Source organism: Octopus sinensis, linkage group LG11, assembly GCF_006345805.1.
Source record: "Octopus sinensis linkage group LG11, ASM634580v1, whole genome shotgun sequence".
In the NCBI taxonomy this organism is placed as follows: domain Eukaryota; kingdom Metazoa; phylum Mollusca; class Cephalopoda; order Octopoda; family Octopodidae; genus Octopus; species Octopus sinensis.
Genome location: NC_043007.1, coordinates 37,308,614 through 37,328,276, shown reverse-complemented (window position 1 = coordinate 37,328,276; position 19,663 = coordinate 37,308,614). Strand labels below are relative to the sequence as shown.

At 36.1% G+C, this 19,663-nt stretch overlaps 1 protein-coding gene across 3 annotated transcripts in view; it reads right to left on the bottom strand.

Moving 5' to 3' along the window:
• Window positions 1–19,663, bottom strand: part of LOC115217315 (protein pellino) — a 129,766-nt gene that overhangs the window by 71,753 nt on the left and 38,350 nt on the right. The window contains exon 2 of one of the 3 annotated variants that reach the window (XM_029786967.2): window positions 10,617–10,670. The exons of 1 other annotated variant lie outside the window; for it this stretch is intronic. In XM_029786967.2, the coding sequence (XP_029642827.1) occupies window positions 10,617–10,670 (54 nt within the window). Of the gene's footprint in view, window positions 1–2,200; window positions 2,314–10,616; window positions 10,671–19,663 lie in introns of those variants that run through there. One more of the 3 variants, XM_036507350.1, reaches the window with a different exon arrangement.

The following is a 19,663-nucleotide window of genomic DNA, read 5'->3' as shown; positions in this document are numbered from 1 at the left end:
AAGTGGTTATCTGTTACCATGGCCATGAGGTGACCAATATCTTGAATAGACAGAGGCTGCAAGAAATGTGTGTGAAAGTTTATGATCTGCACTGAACCATAGCAACAAATATCTTCCTATTAAAGCCAAGCTAACATGGAAAAACAGATGTTTGACTATTATTATTAACCAAGCTGACAGGATTATTAGTGCATCATCATCACTCAATTTTCATTTTCCAAACTGGCATGGGTTGGACAGTTTTAAAGAAGCTGGCAAGCCAGAGAAATACATCAGGCTCCATTTGTCTGTTCTGGCGTGGTTCCTATGGTTATATGCTCTTCCTTATGCCAACCACTTTACAGAATACTTTTTTTGTGGCACCAGCACAGGTGCTTTTTTTTATGTGGCAACAGCAGGGTCACCAAGTAGCATGTAAGACAAAGACCCTCCAGCTGAGAAAGGGAGACTGATCTTCTCCAATACAGCAAACTGCCACAGATCAAGGTCCCTTGTCATCTCCTCCGCGAGGCTCAACATTCGAAGATCATTTCTCACCACTTTGTTCCATGTCTTTCTGTGTCTACCCCTTTTACAGTGCATCAGACAAAATGCTTACCAGCATTTTTCCCCACCTCTTTACATTCTTAGCTTACTGCTGAGGTCAACCATTTCAGGGTCAACAAAATAAAGTACCAATGAAATACTGAGGTCAATATAATCAACTGCCACCACCCACTAAAATTGCTGACCAACCAAAATTTGAAAGAATTATTAAGTTAGTGAAGAAAAGTCAAACTCCTAGGGTATACAAGAAACAGTAATTTTTTTATTTTTCTTCTTCCTTCTACTTTTTAATAGTTCAAACCTTGCTTCAGTCATTTTTACCTTTGTCTCAAGTAAATACCAGTAATACATGAGATTTGATTGTATCCCATTATCGATAAAAACTGGACTCACTCTCAATTAAACATTAACACTTGAAATCATAAGGAATAAAAAGAGTGAGGTATGTGTGTATGCAGTAGGGAGCTTTTATCTTATTTCTCTAGGGTTGGCTTTACACAGACTTCGTAAAAAAAAAAAGATGGTGGGGAAGTCCCTATACAGCCACTCAGTCTGCTAGAAATGGCAGCTCAAATCTGCTTCATAGTATACCATATCATCTTAAAATATAAAAAAAAAACAGCTGATAATGTAATCATAGTGCCTGGAAAGAAATGGGGGTGGTCATAATGGGGAATACCTTTGGTCATCGGTACTCATTCAAAGCTTAATGGGGCCTACACATTAACAACTATTAATAGTATGGAACAAGACCTAATGTCTTCAAGAAACAATATTGAATGAATGGTTAAAATCTTGGACTAGTTAGTAGTGGTCCAAAGTTTCCAAGGTTCAAATTCAATTTCTCTCTACTTTTTAGCACAAAGAAATAGAACACAGGTGGGTGCCTAGTTCACTCATTCTCTCTCCCTTTCCTATTTTAGAGTTGAGCCAAGCTGTCAGATGCACTCAGCTGTGAAACACAGCTGCTATGATTCTTTTCATATTACCATAATTAACACAACAGCCCCTGAACCATCTTGATTATATAAAAGCATCAGTTGTATATATCGGTTATACATAAATATACATACATACACAAGCATGTATGTGTGTATATATATATATATATATATATATATATATGTCCATAAGTACAGAAAAACACATTGAATATTACATCTTTTATTGTCTACATAACAGAAAAAAACAAATTTCCTATCCTTCCCTACAGCCAAAATAGTTACTACTACCACTAAGATCTGCACCTGTTGTTAGCTTCACCTGGGCTCATGTAAACAGCCTCTATGCTTGTTGCAATGCCCCCACAATTAACCAGGCATCAATTTGCATGCAATGCACATAAAATCAACAAACAGAAAAAAAAAACAACGGAACCAAGTGTCAACTAGACCAATATTCTTTGCTTAACACGTGTATATATATGACAGTAAGAAATTCTCGTAAGTCCTTGTGGCTAAATGTCTTATATACACAAATACACAGAACACTAAATATACACTCACGCTGAAACAATACACAAGCAATGCATAGAAAGAAAAATTCAGCTACTGTTCTGAAAATAACAGTAGGTGTACTATTAACAGAGTAACAACTTGTAGTCAGCAGAAGTATGTACTTGACAACATAACAACAGCAGCACAGTTTAACCTACCTTTCATGGTGGAAGCTGACCAACCGGACCTGATGCTCAAGCCTAACAGGAGGCCTCTCAATACAGGAGCAGAACTCCAACAACATCCTAACCCATCGACAGGCAACAGACTTTTGGTGACTACAAGAGTCTGCTTAAGTTTACCTCTGACTGTTTTCTCTCTCTCACTCTCTCTCTCTGGTACAGACAGACACACATGTTCACAAACATACACAAAATGCCCTGAAACTACAAGGGATAGAGGATTACTAAAATATTGTCAAAAAAATTACAAAAGCCAAGCTGCTTAAGTAACTACATGGATAAAAATAAAAGTATTATTATTATTACGACTGAGGCTATGAATACAATAAACCACGCACACACACACACACACACACACAGCTTCAGTGTCAATGTGCAGCAGAGTGTGTGTATGTGTGTGTGTGTGGAGAGTTAACGTTAAGCTCATTATTAGTACTATTATTATTTATTATTATCATTATTGACAAGGGATGTTTAGTAATAAAAGATCTTTTATGTTTTAGAACACAGTCAAATAAGATTAAGGACAGTTCTTAATCTTCAACTTTAACAGCAGCCACAATAGCTTTACTGCGAGCTGTTAGAAGAAAAGCAGCCAAATCACCCACAAATTACACTGAGAAGTCTTTAAACAACAACAACAACAATAATAATAATAAACAAAAACAAAGGACATTATGTTAGGAACATAGAAAGTTTCTTAGAAGAAGCTATGATGGAGGGTTTTAATCAAAATATGAATACTAAACATGCAATTTTTATGTCACAGAATCGGATGTAGTTTCAGGTGGTTTACAATGAAGAGTTAACCAAATTATCATCATCATTACCACAACCAAGTTAGTGATATAGAGGAGGGGAAGCACTCCGTCGGTTACGACGACGAGGGTTCTGGTTGATCCGATCAACGGAACAGCCTGCTTGTGAAATTAACGTGTACGTGGCTGAGCACTCCACAGACACGTGTACCCTTAACGTAGTTCTCGGGGATATTCAGCGTGACACAGAGAGTGACAAGGCCGGCCCTTTGAAATACAGGTACAACAGAAACAGGAAGTAAGAATGAGAGAAAGTTGTGGTGAAAGAGTACAGCAGGGATCACCACCATCCCTGCCGGAGCCTCGTGGAGCTTTAGGTGTTTTCGCTCAATAAACACTCACAACGCCCGGTCTGGGAATCGAAACCGCGATCCTACGACTGCGAGTCCGCTGCCCTAACCACTGGGCCATTGCACCTCCATTTGTGATATATATATATATATATATAATATACACACACACACACACACACACATACATACATGTATCTATCATCAGCTGTTTTCCATGCTGGAATGGATTAGGAAGGATGTAGTGCCTATGACTTTCAAAGGCTCTATGGGCCTGATGACTTCAACCTAATTTAACATCCCTCTTAAATAATTGTAAGTTAACAACTGAAAGAGAAACAAGTGTCCAGGATGGGAGTTCCAGATGGGTGATATCCACAAGAGAGGAAGGATTGGCCATAGCTGTTAGTGCCAGGCCCTGAGGAATGGACACACAAGGAAGAAAGATAACCCAGTTTAGAGTACCCGAGTGGTAGTCATACAAAAATCAGCCAGCTCCAAGCAGAAGAGGCAGCACTTTTCTTGAGCCAGAAGTGTAAGACACTATGCCAATCAGTTAAGTAGCCTTTCTTTGGATGCAGTCTAGTAAAGATTCTTAGAGTGCTAGTAGCTGTCAGGGAATAATGCGTTTTCTAGCCCTAAAGAGAAAAGCCTGTCTTTATAATATAAATTGAATGGTTACAAATAGTAGAAGGCTTACTAAATAGGTAGCTAGATGGATTTTTGGCAAGTTGGGTTGACAGTTTGGCTTCATACTAAACTACTTTTATCACACCAGGAGAAATTGTTGATGAAATTACTTTCCTAAAGCCTTTCTTTTTGTTGTTGGTTAGCCCCAGGGTAGTCCTGATCCAGTAGGATTCTGATCAAAAACATAGCTATGAACATTCATTTTTTTTTTTATTAAAAAAATGTAGCATTTTTCAAGCCGAGTGTGAATTGAAGATTTGGCTGTTGTTTCTAGCAATCAAAAAACCACAGAGATACTCCATAATCGATTCAAGTGACAACATGGACAATCATTTATAAAAGTGCTAGTGAGGAGTATGAACAGCACATCATACTTGTATTAACTGTAAAAGACTAGAGCGTCATTAAAACAGATCAACATTAAAAACGAAACTCAAAATAAACAAAAATCAACATGTAAATTGAATGCAGTTGGTGAAAGGAATTATAAACTGCTAGCGCCAGTGGTGCCAATGAATAGTAAGACATGCTGTATTATGATGTTAATATGAAGGGCAAGCAGTACATGCATAGAAATGAGTTTAGACTAAATTCCTAACAGCGCATTGTTTCATATCTTTTCTCCTGGTTCAGAACCTAGCAATGTTAACTTTCCTTTTGTTTTTCAGAGATTGTATGGGAAGGAGTGGGACTGTGAAAACCAATAACTGCCACGATATGGTATCTACTGAATGATTATTCTTTCTCTTTCACAAATCTGTGGTCTAATGTACCAATGTACAAAATTAAAATTAACCTATATAAATATTATACAGCAAATTTTGAAATCAACCAAGTTGAATAAGCTGTCTGATGAAACTTAGTCTTGGTCAAAATGAATTTTATAATAAAGAATGGTAAATTGACAGAACATTGACTAAAAATGTTCTGGGGCATTTTCTTCTAATTTTTTACATCTGGGTATAAAATCTGATAGGGTCGACACTGCCTTCCATCTTTCCAAACTCAACTAAGTACCAGTAATATACTGAGAGTGTCACTGAACTATCTATAGCGGAAGCTCAATGCTTTTGGCCAATTATCATTTTCTAATTAGGTGACCTCATTAGTGCTGTTGCTATGAAAAAGGCACCCAGTACTATTTGAATAGTTCTAAGTATTAGGAAGGACACTCAACTATAGAAACCATGTCAGAACTGAGATAGTGAGTACAGTGTAGTCCACTGACCTGTTGAACCATCTAACTCATGCTTCAGCATGGAAAGTAGACACAAAAGGATGATGAAGAATAATTAGAAATAGTTTTGATGTTTCAAACCTAAGCCAGCTCTGACTGAACAGACCTATGATCAAAGATAGTCCAACCATAGCTAATCTACCCAATAGTATTTCCAGGTAAACATTATCCAATGTGTTCTTTTTAAAGGCTAGAGAATATAATTTGGCTGCCATTTCTAAAAGATCAAGCATCCACGTTGTGACTCATTATGTTGAAAGACAGAATGTTGGATTATATTCCTTGCTGCATTTTTGTCACTGAACAGTGACCATGCTGGAGCATCAAGTTAATCTGTATTTATCAAGTCTCTAATTCATGCTTTTCACACAATACTGGTAAACAAAAAAGACATGTGTGGGTGTGCGTTGGGCCCCTGCAGTTTTCATCTACCAGCTTCTCACATGGTAGTGGTCAACCTGACACTGAAGTAGAAAATGTCCAAAGAACCGTGCAGTTGAATTGAACCTAGATCCCAACTTCTTAAATCACATGGCTGTACCTGAAGTTATGTATCGTTTACATTCTCAATTTGAATCCTGGTGAGTTCAGTTTTGTCTTAGATCCCTACACATTCGATAGTGTCTTAAGCATTGGGATCAATTTTCTTGTCTCCCACCAAAATTTGTGGCCCTCAACTTATTTTAGAAATAATTATAAATAATTATATAATTTTCTATGATTACTATAAGAAGTAATCATAGAAAAAAGTTCTCATAAATCCTACCTATCAAATTTTTTAATATGCTCAAACTTAACCCTTCCTTTACTAATCCATCTGAAACCACTCCAGTTTCTATGATGCAAATTCCATTTTACAGTTATCTAAATTAAAAACCTTCCATCAACATTTCACAATTTATCTTCCGAACACCAATTTATGTTATTAAATTCTTCATTACCTTCAAATAAACTGAAACAAAGGCTATAGATGACAACACATACAGGGTAACAAAAAGGTTAATTGCAAATAGACAGACAATGCATCTCATTAGAAATACAACAAAAGGAATACAAAAGAGCTACAGTGACCCGATTACACAGGACTTAAACTCTCAAACCTACCAAAGTAGAGGTACATTCATGTTGCACCTACATTTTATGATTAACTGAAACTGAACTCAGAGTTTTAGGTATTACTGTGGACAAAATGTGATACAGGTAATAAGATATGAACCATAGGACATTAGTTTAGTTCATGATTTTCTACCATATGCATTTGTACTAACGGTTACTTTTATTCCTTGTGCATTGTTTTGTAGTCAATGATGGTCAAGACAAACTGTGGAATCACAGCTAAAGAAATCACAGTATGCATCCCCACCACCACCACAGTAGCCCAGCCACCCACTCCCACTGAAAATAATACCACAGAAGTTATGTAATGCCAAGTTCCACTTTACCCTGCCTATTATTATAAGTGAGAACAAAGACTACCCAAGATGTCTGTTCACTAGCAGATGGACCAGCCGTTGGATCATGGCAGTTTCTTGAGATGAGAGAAGTTTATCTAAGAGTTTTTGTGCTGTAGGAAGAATCTGCACTACACAGTGTGTAACAACAAAATTTTAATTTTTAGTTTTTTTCTTTGGTCAGCAAGTGTTATTTCCTATTTGCTTCTATCTAGAAATCAAAGGAAATGACTACTATTTCCTTCAAGCTTTGCTTTTATGACCTGAACATCAATGTTTTGAAACTCACCTATTTTCCATTACATTTCAGACAGATTCAGCATTGAGTTGCTGAAGCAGAAATATTGTTTATAGCAAATATTCTACTGAATACCATAGATCTGCATGCCAGTCACTTGACTGTAACCACTTGAGCATCACCCTTAGTGGCTGATAATATGTGCATCTCTGATTGCAAGCAGGAATAGTGGGTGAGCATCACAGCCATGTGTTGAGAGGGATTCTTTGAGGTTTGAATAAATATAAGAAAAGCAAAGTTTGAAGGAAATATTTGCAATTTTTTTTTACTTTCTAAGTGTAAGTAAATAGGAAATAACATTGCTACCGAAGGACAAAAATCATGTTACACAGTAATTACGCTAAATACATTACTCAAGGACAAAGTCTTCAGCCATACCCTAAAGAACCTAAAGGTTGCATATAGAACTCACTGTTCATAAATATCAATCATAGGCATAAGATTTGTATGGAAAGAGAAAGTGCTATTCATGCATTTCTCAAGTGCAGTAGTGACATGAGATAAACTAGATATAAGTATGAATCAAACAACAATGTGAATCTAAGTTCTCCAGAAGTTTCTCACTGGCTTTTTACAGACCAACCTGTTTGAGACCACCTCAAATTTAAACCTGCTGTAATAATTTTACAAAAAACCTTTTATGTTCCACATACTTGTTCATCATTGTCTGGTGTACAGTGTTGGTCAAGACATTTGTAATGGCTCAGTGTACCTCTAAATAACTAAAACCATCACAAGTTCTGTACATTAAAATTAACACACTGAAACAGTCTTGAATTTTGCTGTTATCCTAAAGTTATGTTTTTAAAAAATGAGCCAATGAGAAAGTTTCTAATTATTTATCAACCAGCTTGAATTTAGCTAAACATCATTGAAACCACACCTTACTACATTAAAAAAAATGGGTACTACATTAGGTAATGTCCTATATAAACCAAAAAAAAAAAAAAAAAAACTAGATGGTAACCGGATGTGACCCATGGGCTCTACAAAAACAACACAAGTTATACTGAACAGACTGAGCTTCCTTTTCAGCTCATCAAAATGCATTGGCCTAATTGACATCTTGTAAATACTGTCCATATCTTTGACTATAAGGTACTGACACTTCTTTCACTATGTGTAATGGAATCATCTTGCCACAGACAATAATTGGTAATGAATAGTAATGGTAACAATTTTCTAGTAACAGAGATAAAGAGAAACAAAATTACATGCAGAAAGAATTTAGTAATAATATAATGAGTAGACAACAAAAGTCTGTGCAAGAATAACTATGATAGTAAATGGTGATGGTAGAAATGACTGGCACTTGTAGAGTGACAATGGATCAAGAATTGATTTCAATCCCTGAAATATTTTGTTAATGGTGAAACATTTAAACCGTCTTGCATAGATACTGAACTTCTTACTTTAAGGAACTCCGGTTCAGATATATCTGTATTTAATTGTGTCCTGGGCAAGATATTCAATTTTGTGTGTCACAGTTCATCTATCCACCACCAATCAGCAATAATTTGCAGTAGTTTACCTTAAAATGTTGTCCTAGTATGCAATCCAAGAAGAGGCAAGTCTCTTAGCTTATTGAATATTTTAAGAACTGAAGTTCATAACCAGTTTGAGTGTTTCTTACATTTTTTTAAAGAAATATTTGCTATGAGGTTTGCTATAGGAAGAAAAGTAAAGTATTTTGAGATAGCCAGGAGGATAAAAGAGGGGAAGAAGAGAGGAGGAGGAAAGGGATAAACACAGAGAGAGAAAGGGGGAAAAGAGACAGAAGCAAAGAGAGCGAAGGAGGAAAGCAACAAGGCAAAGAGAGAAGTAAAGACAGAAACAGAGTGAAGAGGCAAAGGAAAAGAAAGAGAAGGAGAAAGACAACTGTATCAGAGATTGTGAGACAAACAATGTAAGATGCATTATTACTTTTTATAATTAATGTAATTTACTTTTTTTTTATCTTTAAATACTTCCTCTGCTTTGTTTGTCACTTGCTTCCAGACAGTTATGTACAAATGGCAAAAGTTAGTATGAAAAGCATGCAAAATTTGAAATCTCTACAGAAGAATGTAACATTGAAAAACAAAACAGAACGAAACTAGAGTACACAATCTAGAGTTTACTTCCAATCCCTTTGTGCTGTGTTTCTTTAGAAAACTTTCAAAGTTCAATATTTATTAAGATACCAAATGATATTATCATGAATATTTTTGAAACATAACTGGCAATCAGTTTATCTTGATTATGACCAAATAAACAATTACTTGTTCTGTGTGCGTGTAAAAGGAGAAAGAATCTCAGAAGAGTGTTTTACATACTAAATATACATGTGACAGGGTCTCTCAAATGTGATGGGGAGTTGAGAAGAAAAAAAACCCTTAAAAAACCTCGATTAACTGAGATTATCTATACGATCAATAAACAAAAGTTCCCTCTATAGGTGTTTAAATATCTAAAAATCAAGGGAGAGTGCTCCAGCTTCCTCTCTCTCCCTTGAGTTTGAAATTATGAAAATATATTGGAAAATTATTAGAAAACTGAAATTATTAGAAAAGGGTAATGCAGACAGAATAGTTCTGATCATAAAAGCCAGCTGGTGAAAGCAATGGACATGTTTCAGTTTTATCAGACCTCTTTAGCAGAAGACATTCTACTCAGTAAGGTATTTTTCAGAGTACTCAATGAAAAATTATATTTATAGCTATGACGATATCTATATGAAAGAAATACAAAATGGAATGAAGGAATATGAAATGTATTGTATTGTGTTGTGTTTACACTTCTTCAAATAGTAATGAATAACAGTGAATTTTACTGATAGTTATATATAGGTGAGTGTTGGATAAAATGCCTCGTGATATTAGTAACAAAGGGGTTGTAGAATGTGAGGGAAATTTGGCAATTATATTTACTGGACAGAACAAGAATGTAATAAGTTTCTTTTAATTAATATTTTATCTTTTTTATTAAAATTTAATTAATTTATTTAATTTATTTTCAAAAGAGAGGCAATGCTTAAATATATCAGGAGGTCCTGCAGCAAGTAAAATGGTAAACCAATTCAGGCTAAAATCGAATTGCTTTCATCAAATTGGATTTCTGGATTGAAACTCTAGCTTCCGTTCTCTTGTCTACAGTCAACATGCTTCCACCACAAAACAGAAAAAGAAACAAAAAGTGCATTATAATAATTATATATGTATAGCATGCAAAATGAAATAAAGAAACAAAGAGAGAAAAAGATATGCAGCCTGACAGACTGAAACACTGCTGACCAAAAGATATATGTATAAATATGTACATGTGTATGCAAATGCATATATGTATACATATATATATATATATATGTGCATGGAATTCAAATATGATGAAAAGAAATGGAAAAGTAAATAATTATATGATTAAAAGAATCAAAGAGCTTGGAGACAGAACTGAAAATATGACAATGACTGAAATGGAACAAATGAAGAGACTTAAAAAGACACCCTGGTAAAAGGAAGAAAAAAAAGAGAAATAATAATAATGAGAATAATAATAATAATAATAGCAATAGTAGTAATAAAAATGATCACGGAAATTCTCATGCGTCAGATGTAACTACTTATCCATACCTTTCACTGCGATAACCAACTAGACGTACTGGACAATCCAACACGATAGGAACTCTGTTAAGGAAGGAAGAAAATCTAGAGAACGCTTTTCGCAGAATTTTCTGTTGCAAACTTTAAAATTTTGCCTGAATTAACAGGAGAAGGGAAAAAAATGGAAGGAGGGAAAAACAAAAACAGCAAAAGCACACAAACAAGATTTTTCATTTCAATAGTTCCTTGCTTCCCAAAACTGACCAACACACTTTAAAGAGAATGCACATTTTGAAACAGGCTTAAAAATTTCCTTATTCATTAAATTTTTGGACAGCAACCCTAGTAAAATGCAAGGATTCCTCTGTAAGTACAAAGACACATGATTGAAAAATATGCTTATCCTAACAAAATTCATGGATAATTTTTTAATTTTACTAAATGATAAAACAGAGAGAAAATGGTGTGTGTAGGTAGAAAACTTTAGAGAGACTGCAAGGAAGCAAGCAAGTGGGAGAGAGATAGAAAAATGTGATAGAGAGATGTGCAATTGAAAAAGAGAAGTGTTGTATATAAGTGAGTCAAAGTGTGAGCACAACTGAATTGAGTGTAAAAATATATGTACAAATGTATGTGCAAGGAGATGTGGTGGGCATATGCAAGATTGAGGACAAGCAGGTGAACAACATGAGATGGAGGGCAGGAGGGCATGAGAGGCAAAGCAGGTGGGTGAAAGAGGTGAAGTTGGTGGGCCCAAGAGGGCAGGAGGGCATGAGAGGCAAAGCAGGTGGGTGCAAGAGGTGAAGTGGGTGGGCCCAAGAGGGCAAGCAAGCTAGCAAGAGAGCGTGTGAGAAAAAAGAATATATTGAAATGATCAAGAAATTTATTCCTCAACTCCACCCCACTAACTTTCATAACCGAATAGGAAAGGAATTCAAATAATGAAAATTGTTATTGAAGTGACTGCTCCATCTCCCTATCCTAGTTCCTTATGGGTTTAATAAAGAGGCAAACATTTGCTGAAATATTCACATACATGCCTTTGAGTAAACACGCACACATGAAATTTACACAGTCTTCCTATACAAATAATTCTCAAGTAAAAATGTTTTCCCCACACACACAATTTCCAATATTTTTCTTAAATGTTTAATAACTATTATGAAATTACAACTGTGTGTGAGATGTCATAAAATTATAACTGAATCAAACAAAATACAGTGTTTTCTTTTCTGTTGATCACATGACAAGTCAGCTGCTGCTCTTTTTATTCTCATCACATGATAGATACACTGCATCACTTGCTAAGTAGCTATCAAAACATGTCCTTTCTCTTTCAAACCATATATATTCTCTCTCAGTAACAGCATTTAGTCCCTTTTTTGCCTATGAATGGAATTCCTTTTTCTCAGTAAAATATATCCTTCCTTTCAGCCATGCTTACCCAGCAAAGTATTTCTTTCCATCTTCCTGTCACACTCGGTCACTCTATGATAGATTTGTTGCCAAGCAGTGGAGACCTCCAGTGATCTTGGACCTCAGACAACATCCCTGCTCAATGCTAATGAAACAGATGGCTATCTGCAAGTGCAAGCCCTTTGAATTGAGGTGTCTGTTCAAGTGCATCTCTCTTGCCATCCCTCAGGGCAACGCCTTTTCCATTTTGTCTGCTATGACCATGAGATGGATCTGCAAGTCTTTTTAGTTAAAAGCTGTTGTATCTTTTAAGAAAACAGATAAACTATTGATGGTAAGATAGCTTCCCTATAGTATTTTCCTCCATTGAGCTAAAATTTTTTACTCTGCCTTATATTTCCTGTTCAGAAAACAGGAAATATAAAATGGATATATATATATATATATATATATATATATAATATGTGTGTGAGTGTGTGTATATGTATATATATAATGTGTGTGAGTGTGTGTATATATGTATACATGTAATATATACATATAAAATTTAATAACAGTTTAACTCAGTTCCATGTGAGAAATTTCCATGATCTTGTAGGGTACACCCCCACTTTCATTTGCCTAACCTGTTGCATGTGTCTATATATATATATATATATATATATATATATACACACACCACACACACACAAGTGCCTTGATGTCACAGCATTAAATAGATGAATGTATAAAGCAAGATCATTGAATGATATTGGCTAGATGAAAATTCTTCTGCAAAAAGTTTTCAGATGTGTATTCCAGATTTTAGAGTAAGAACACTTTTTAGAATAGGTACACCATCTTCCTAAGTGTTTTACCTCTAGATACTTTTACATTTAGTAGCTTTATAACACTGTGCAAAATAGCTTGTTCAACACATGTAAACAAGGAAAAACCGATGTAAATATGACGATGAAATCTAAGGACTCGCTTTCTCATACACACCCAAGCTGTGTCTCTTTGATGATTACATTAAGAGCACATGTTGAATACTTCTCATCAACTTATGCGCTAATGAAATAATTAGACAATCTTTCAACAAACAAGTGGAACAATCAATGCAAAGGCTCACAGATCAATCATTGTCATTTCAATGTCTACATTTTTGCTTGGGGTAGGTGGAATTTGTTGAAGCAGATTTTCTACAGTGGATGCACTTCCAGCTGCCAACCCCACCTGCTTCCAATCAAGGCAATATTACATCTATGACTAGACATGTTTTCCATGGAAGATTGGAAGTGAACAATGTCACTTGTCTGATAGCGATGCTTGTTTACAACGATTGCATAATGTCCAAACAAGGGTACACACAAACACATATACATATGTATGTATGTATGTAGGCAATGGACTTCATTCAGTTTCGATAGTGAGACTGAACCCAAAAACCATATGGTTGGAAAGCAAGCATCTTTATCACACAGCCACATTATATATATATATATATATATATATATATATATATATATATAGGTGCAGGAGTGGCTGTGTGGTAAGTAGCTTGCTTACCATCCACATTCCAGGTTCAGTCCCACTGCGTGGCACCTTGGGTAAGTGCCGACCAAAGCCTTGTGAGTGGATTTGGTAGACAGAAACTGTAAGAAGTGTGTGCGCGTGTGTGTGTCTATATATGTTTATGTCTCTTTGTCCCCCCACCATTGCTTGACAACCGATGTTGGTGTGTTTACGTCCCTGTAACTTAGCAGTTCTGCAAAAGAGACCAATAGAATAAGTACTAGGCTTACAAAGAATAAGTCCTGGGGTCAATTTAACTGACTAAAGGATGTGCTCCAGCATGGCCACAGTCAAATGACTGAAACAAGTAAAAGAATAAAAGAAAGAAAGAACGAATACATATATATAATATACACACACACAATGTATTTACATTATTATATACATATATACTATATATACATACTTAAATACACAAAACAGACATACATATATGGACTCTCCCATTAATTTCAACATATGAACATGCAGTTGTTCAATCAACTAGACAACCTACATCTTGACTAAGCATGAAAAGAGGGCAAATACTCCACAAATGCATTAATCCTTCACATAATCCTGAAGCAGAACCAGTGTGACTGGGTCATACTACACCCTACCATCTGAAAAACAAGGGACTGTTGGGTATTTAAACAGGAGTCCTTGATGTCAAGGTGGTTGTGGCTGGAATAACCTTGAACATAGTTCTGTTTGATCAGGGATCACTTAGTCTAAACAACAGCTACCATGCACAATGCATATCATTTTATGTCCACTTTCCATGTTGGCATGATTAGACAAATATTCATGTTCCAAGTCACTGTCCTTAAAGACAGGATGGACAATCATATGCCTCACTTTTAGTATGGTTTCTACTGCTGGATGTCCTTTCCATCACTAACCACGGTATGCTATACTAAAATGCACTGGACACATTTTATTATGGCACCAATACAAGAGATATCCCCTTGTACACCATAAGTACAAAAACTACCAACTATGCTGATACGTGTACATTCATTCAAGGCAATGTGATTAAAGAAAGGGTATAAAAGAAAGGGTGATGTACTGAAGAAAAAACCAGGATGGGTGGGAAAAAGGCGCAAGAGCATAATGGTAGGAACCAGGTGATTGGGGTGAGAGGGAGAGAGAGTGATGAGTGGCAGTAAATATATGTACATAATTATAAGATCTATTCCTTGTAATTTATTCCATTAATTTATTTGGTTTCTTATGTACGTTAATTACCTCCGCCAAGGAAAAAGGTTATGTTTTCATTGCCATTGGTTTGTCTGTCTGTATGCAAAATAACTCAAAAAGTTGTGAACGGTATTTGATAAACTTTGCAGGAAAAGTTGGTAATGACACAAGGAACAGATGATGAAATTTTGGTAGTGATCCAGGGATTTTTATGGATTCTTGAAGGATTTTTCATTTGTTATATTTACTTTACATGATTATTTGCAAACCTTATCCTGCCTCCAGAGGTGTGTTGTGGATGCCAGTGGACTAAAATTGTAGGTCTTCTACTGGTCAATATTAATCATGATGCAGCCTATGTATGTGCTGGCTTAGGCAAAATTTTTGTGGAAGACAAGTAGTTGCCCATGTATACAAGTTTACATGCCTCTCCTGTCCATGCTACTGATATTTATCTATGAGAAAGACCACCAACTTGGACTTTGCACCAATATTGTCAAGAGTATTGCCACAACAGTTACTGCAAGGAATTTTACCAAGCACTAACAGTGCTGTCAATCCACTGGCCTAGGTTGTACTTCATTAAAATAATTTTTATTTTTTAATCAACTTTGAAAGGATGAAAGGCAAAGTTGATCCTGATGGGATTGAACTCAGAAATAAAGAGAATCAGAACCATGTGGTTGAGAGGAAAACTTACTACACAGCAGCACCCACAACTACGACTAAATATTGGTTAGAAATGCAGCTAAACTTCATTTACTTACACACTCCAACTTGGTTATACAATTATAAACCACATAAACCATATCTCAGTATTAGAACTCCTGGGATATCTTGGTTCCCTATGCTGAACCGTTATTCTCCAGGGGCCTCTTTGCACGGCAGCAGTCCCATCACTGTCCTTTTAATGCCCTGCAGTATTTAGATTTGTCTCTTTGTGTTCTGAGATCTAAACCAACTGGGACTGGAGCATTGTAAAATAACAGATTACAAACTCCATCAATATTATTATTTAATATCATGTTGTAAAACCTTGAGTTCTCTTAGCAGCCAGAGCGTCGTACATTAACGTCTGTGTAGTGTGAATAAAGGATCTTCATAATCAAGCAAAGAGGCCTCTAGGTGCCCACCTCTGACTTGCCAGAAATAGCAGTTAAATTTTCTTTAAATTACACCCTCTTACCTTAAGAAAATGTTTGTAAAGATGGACCTGTTTAATCAGGACTGATCAGGAGGTTGAACAACAAATACACCATAGAATATAGTGGGGTACAATGATAGAACCTTTAAATACACTGGCACTAAAGACATGAAAAGTATATGCACAAAACCATTAAAAGAGAGAAGGGGAGGAGGTAAAAAAAAGGAGCATTGAAAAACTTTTCTCTCAAATGAAAGACCTGCATTCATGACTTAACTGAACTTGTGAACTTCACTTTAAAACAGATTTAGTGCTTAATGACAATTTGAACCAAGAACCAAATGATGTCTAACTAGTGTACAAAAATAAATAAAAGCACCCAGTAATGTTACACTTTACTACTGAACAAAATTCTTGCTAGTGTTTATGAAAACCCCTTTTCCTTTAATTGTACATAAGTATTGGCAATGTAAACAAACAGCCAGGGGAATTTGAAACAGTGAAGACCAGAGCAAATATAGCAACCAGATAGATCTACCTAGGAAGTCAAACAGATGTTCTTTATAGCTGAACAAGTCTTAACATTATACATTCACATGTGAGTGCATATGCCTATGCGTGTACAAGCACAACTATATATATGTGTGTGTATATATATATATATATATATATATATATATATATATATGTGTGTGTGTGTGTGTCTGTACGCATACATCATATCTATACATATGCAAATATATATAAGTGTGCATGTATATATGCAGGATTGTATGTGTGTCAACAGCTTGGAACATCCACATAAGTGTGTGCCTTTAAAATAAACAGTTCTTTCAGATATATTGAAGATGGTTTTATGCTGAGGAGCGAGTTGTGTGCCTATAAGGATAGATGAATAACTGGGAGAAACTATATCGAATAGTTGTATAAAGACAAGAAACATAAGAGATTGAAAAGACACACGTGCAATGAACCAAAGACATACATGCATGCACAACGGACCAAAGACATACATGCATGCACAACAGACCAAAGACATGCGTGCATGCACAACAGACCAAAGACATGCGTGCATGCACAACAGACCAAAGGCATGCATGCATGCGCAACAGACCAAAGGCATGCGTACATGCGCAACAGACCAAAGGCACACACACACATACACAATGGACCAAAGAGACACACACACACAACGGACCAAAGAGACACACACACACAACGGACCAAAGAGACACACACACACACACACAACGGACCAAAGAGACACACGCACACAACGAACCAAAGAGACACACGAACACAACGGACCAAAGAGACACACGAACACACAATGGACCAAAGACACACACACACACATGCAATGGACCAAAGACACACACACGCAATGAACCAAAGACACACACATGCAATGGATAAAAGACAGAGACACATGCAATGGACAAAAGACAGACACACATGCAATAGACAAAAAGGAACATGCATCCGCAATTACATTATCCAATGTGTCCTTCCACTTTTAAGATGGCAAGGAGGGATTTGAGGAAGAGTTTGCAGTTATTTCTAGCAGGTTAAGTAAACATGAAAAATCGTGGTCTTTACTAAAAGTAGCACCAGTATGACTGAGGGCAGAGAGAAAAGAGAGATGGTGGTGTGTGTGTGTGTGTGTGGTTACCTAACGCTACGGGAAATTTTTATCCAATCCAATATGTTACATGACTGGACCACAAAGATTCAAATTCTGAGAAACCAGCAGATCAAAAGGCCAGATGAACTCTGAAAAGGATCACTGATTATCTAGCTGGGACACAGAAATACTCAAAATGGCCAATAAGCATGCTGTAAAACTACTTCGAGAGTGATGGACCCCTGGTTCTGATCAGAGCTTGTGTCTAGGGGAAGAGTTGGTAGGGCTTGTGGGTGAGTCCAAGAAGAAGGCTAGGTAAGTACATGCTGGGAGAGAAAAATGTGATCAGTTTTAACCTTTCATTACCAAATTTATTTTGAGATGCTCTGTTTCTTTCAATTAATTATAAATATAACAAAGAATTTAGTAAAATAACTTAGTCACAGTTTATGTCCCTAATACTAGCTTAATGATAACTAAGGTTTGGTGGAAGATTTTAATTCAAAACTTATGAAAATAAGACATTTATACTACAGAGCCAGAGGTGGTTTCAGCCAGGTCGGTATAAAAAGGGTTAAGGTGCTTTCTGACAGTCTGGGTTTCCAGCAGCTTCATAGGGCTAAGAGGAAGTACCAGTCATTTTGGATCACCTTTGCCACAGTGATATGAGAAACAAGTACCTATACCACCACTAAATTTGGTAGATATCTCCTGTTGCAATGCAGATCATGAATCTTAGATGGTTGATCATGGTAGATGGGGTCTTGTGCACATCTTTGACAATGAAATGGGAAATAGTTGTTTTTTTTATACTAAGGATTGCACAAGGTAATACTTGCAGTTCTTCAGTTAGTCATGTGACTGCATAATCCATTACTACTGACCGTTAAGTACAATCATCAAAAGATCCACAATCAAAGAAGACAAAGTATCTTCAGTGACCAATGGACAAGTGACTAGATGGACTTACTTGTTGGAGCATACATATACATGTAGATGTGTCTAGCTGGAGTAATTCCTGGATAGAAAACACGGAAAGTCTGGGTGAGAGACAAACATCATATCCAACACCACAAAAACTGTTCCTCTTCTGAGTATATATCTACCTCTAATCACTTCCCTTTAAGCAAATGTGCAGTAAACAGTTGTCACCAGCTTGATCTTTCATGACCACAATTATCCATCAATAGGTCATCGAGCAATTATTGACATCAGAGTTTGGGTCTGGTGATCTTTTTTGCCATTGAGGTACAAGGGAAATTTGAACCTGGGTAAGCAGATTCAGTTCAATGGAACTCTAATTAATGCACATTTAAATCAAATTTGTTTTTATCAATTTACAAGCCATATCCTAATGTATCTTTGTCGTTCAACATGGTTGCATGTCTGTAACTACATTTCAATCACAAAGTTTTGAGTTCCAACTCATTCAGTGTCATCTTTGGCAAATACCTTCTCCAAGAGCCATGGGTTAGTCTGAGTTTTGTGAATGAAATGAAGTAGATTGGAAACTCATGTGAAAACCTGCTGGACTGTGTCTATAACTTTAAAAATCCAGTCTTGTTGCAGTCTCGTACTGATTCTACTAGAAGATTACATTAAGAGTACAAATATCTGAAATAACCAGCCATTTACATTTTAATACAATGAATAAGGCAATTAAGGTCATCAATAACTGAAATAATTTTTGTTGAAACCAAAGGAAAGTATATTTGTTGTAGCTCCAGATGTTATGGTTTCAGTTACCATCAGAAGGAAAAGGAATAAAGATATTAAAAGAAAACATAGATGAAGGAGAAAATTAATAAGCATCAGAGTTAAGGTTGACTATGGACTTGGGTGTGCCACATAGTATGGCTGAACACAGCTCGAGAGTTACAGCCCGTCTATGAGAACCCTTATTTAAGCCTGAAAAAGTAAGATTACAGTAACTAGTTACAGTGCAGCACCAATCCTGACCAAGTAGACCTTTGATGAAAGGCATTGTAGTCATGCAACAGTGTATCTAAAATTACACAATCTAATGTCCTTTCTCTTGATGATGGGGAATCATAGGGTGTGCCCTGAATATTTGGTTGCTAGGGAAGAGAACTCATTATTGGCTCAATAGTTAGCATGTCAATCTAACCAGGCTTGATGAAATGCCATACACATTAAAGG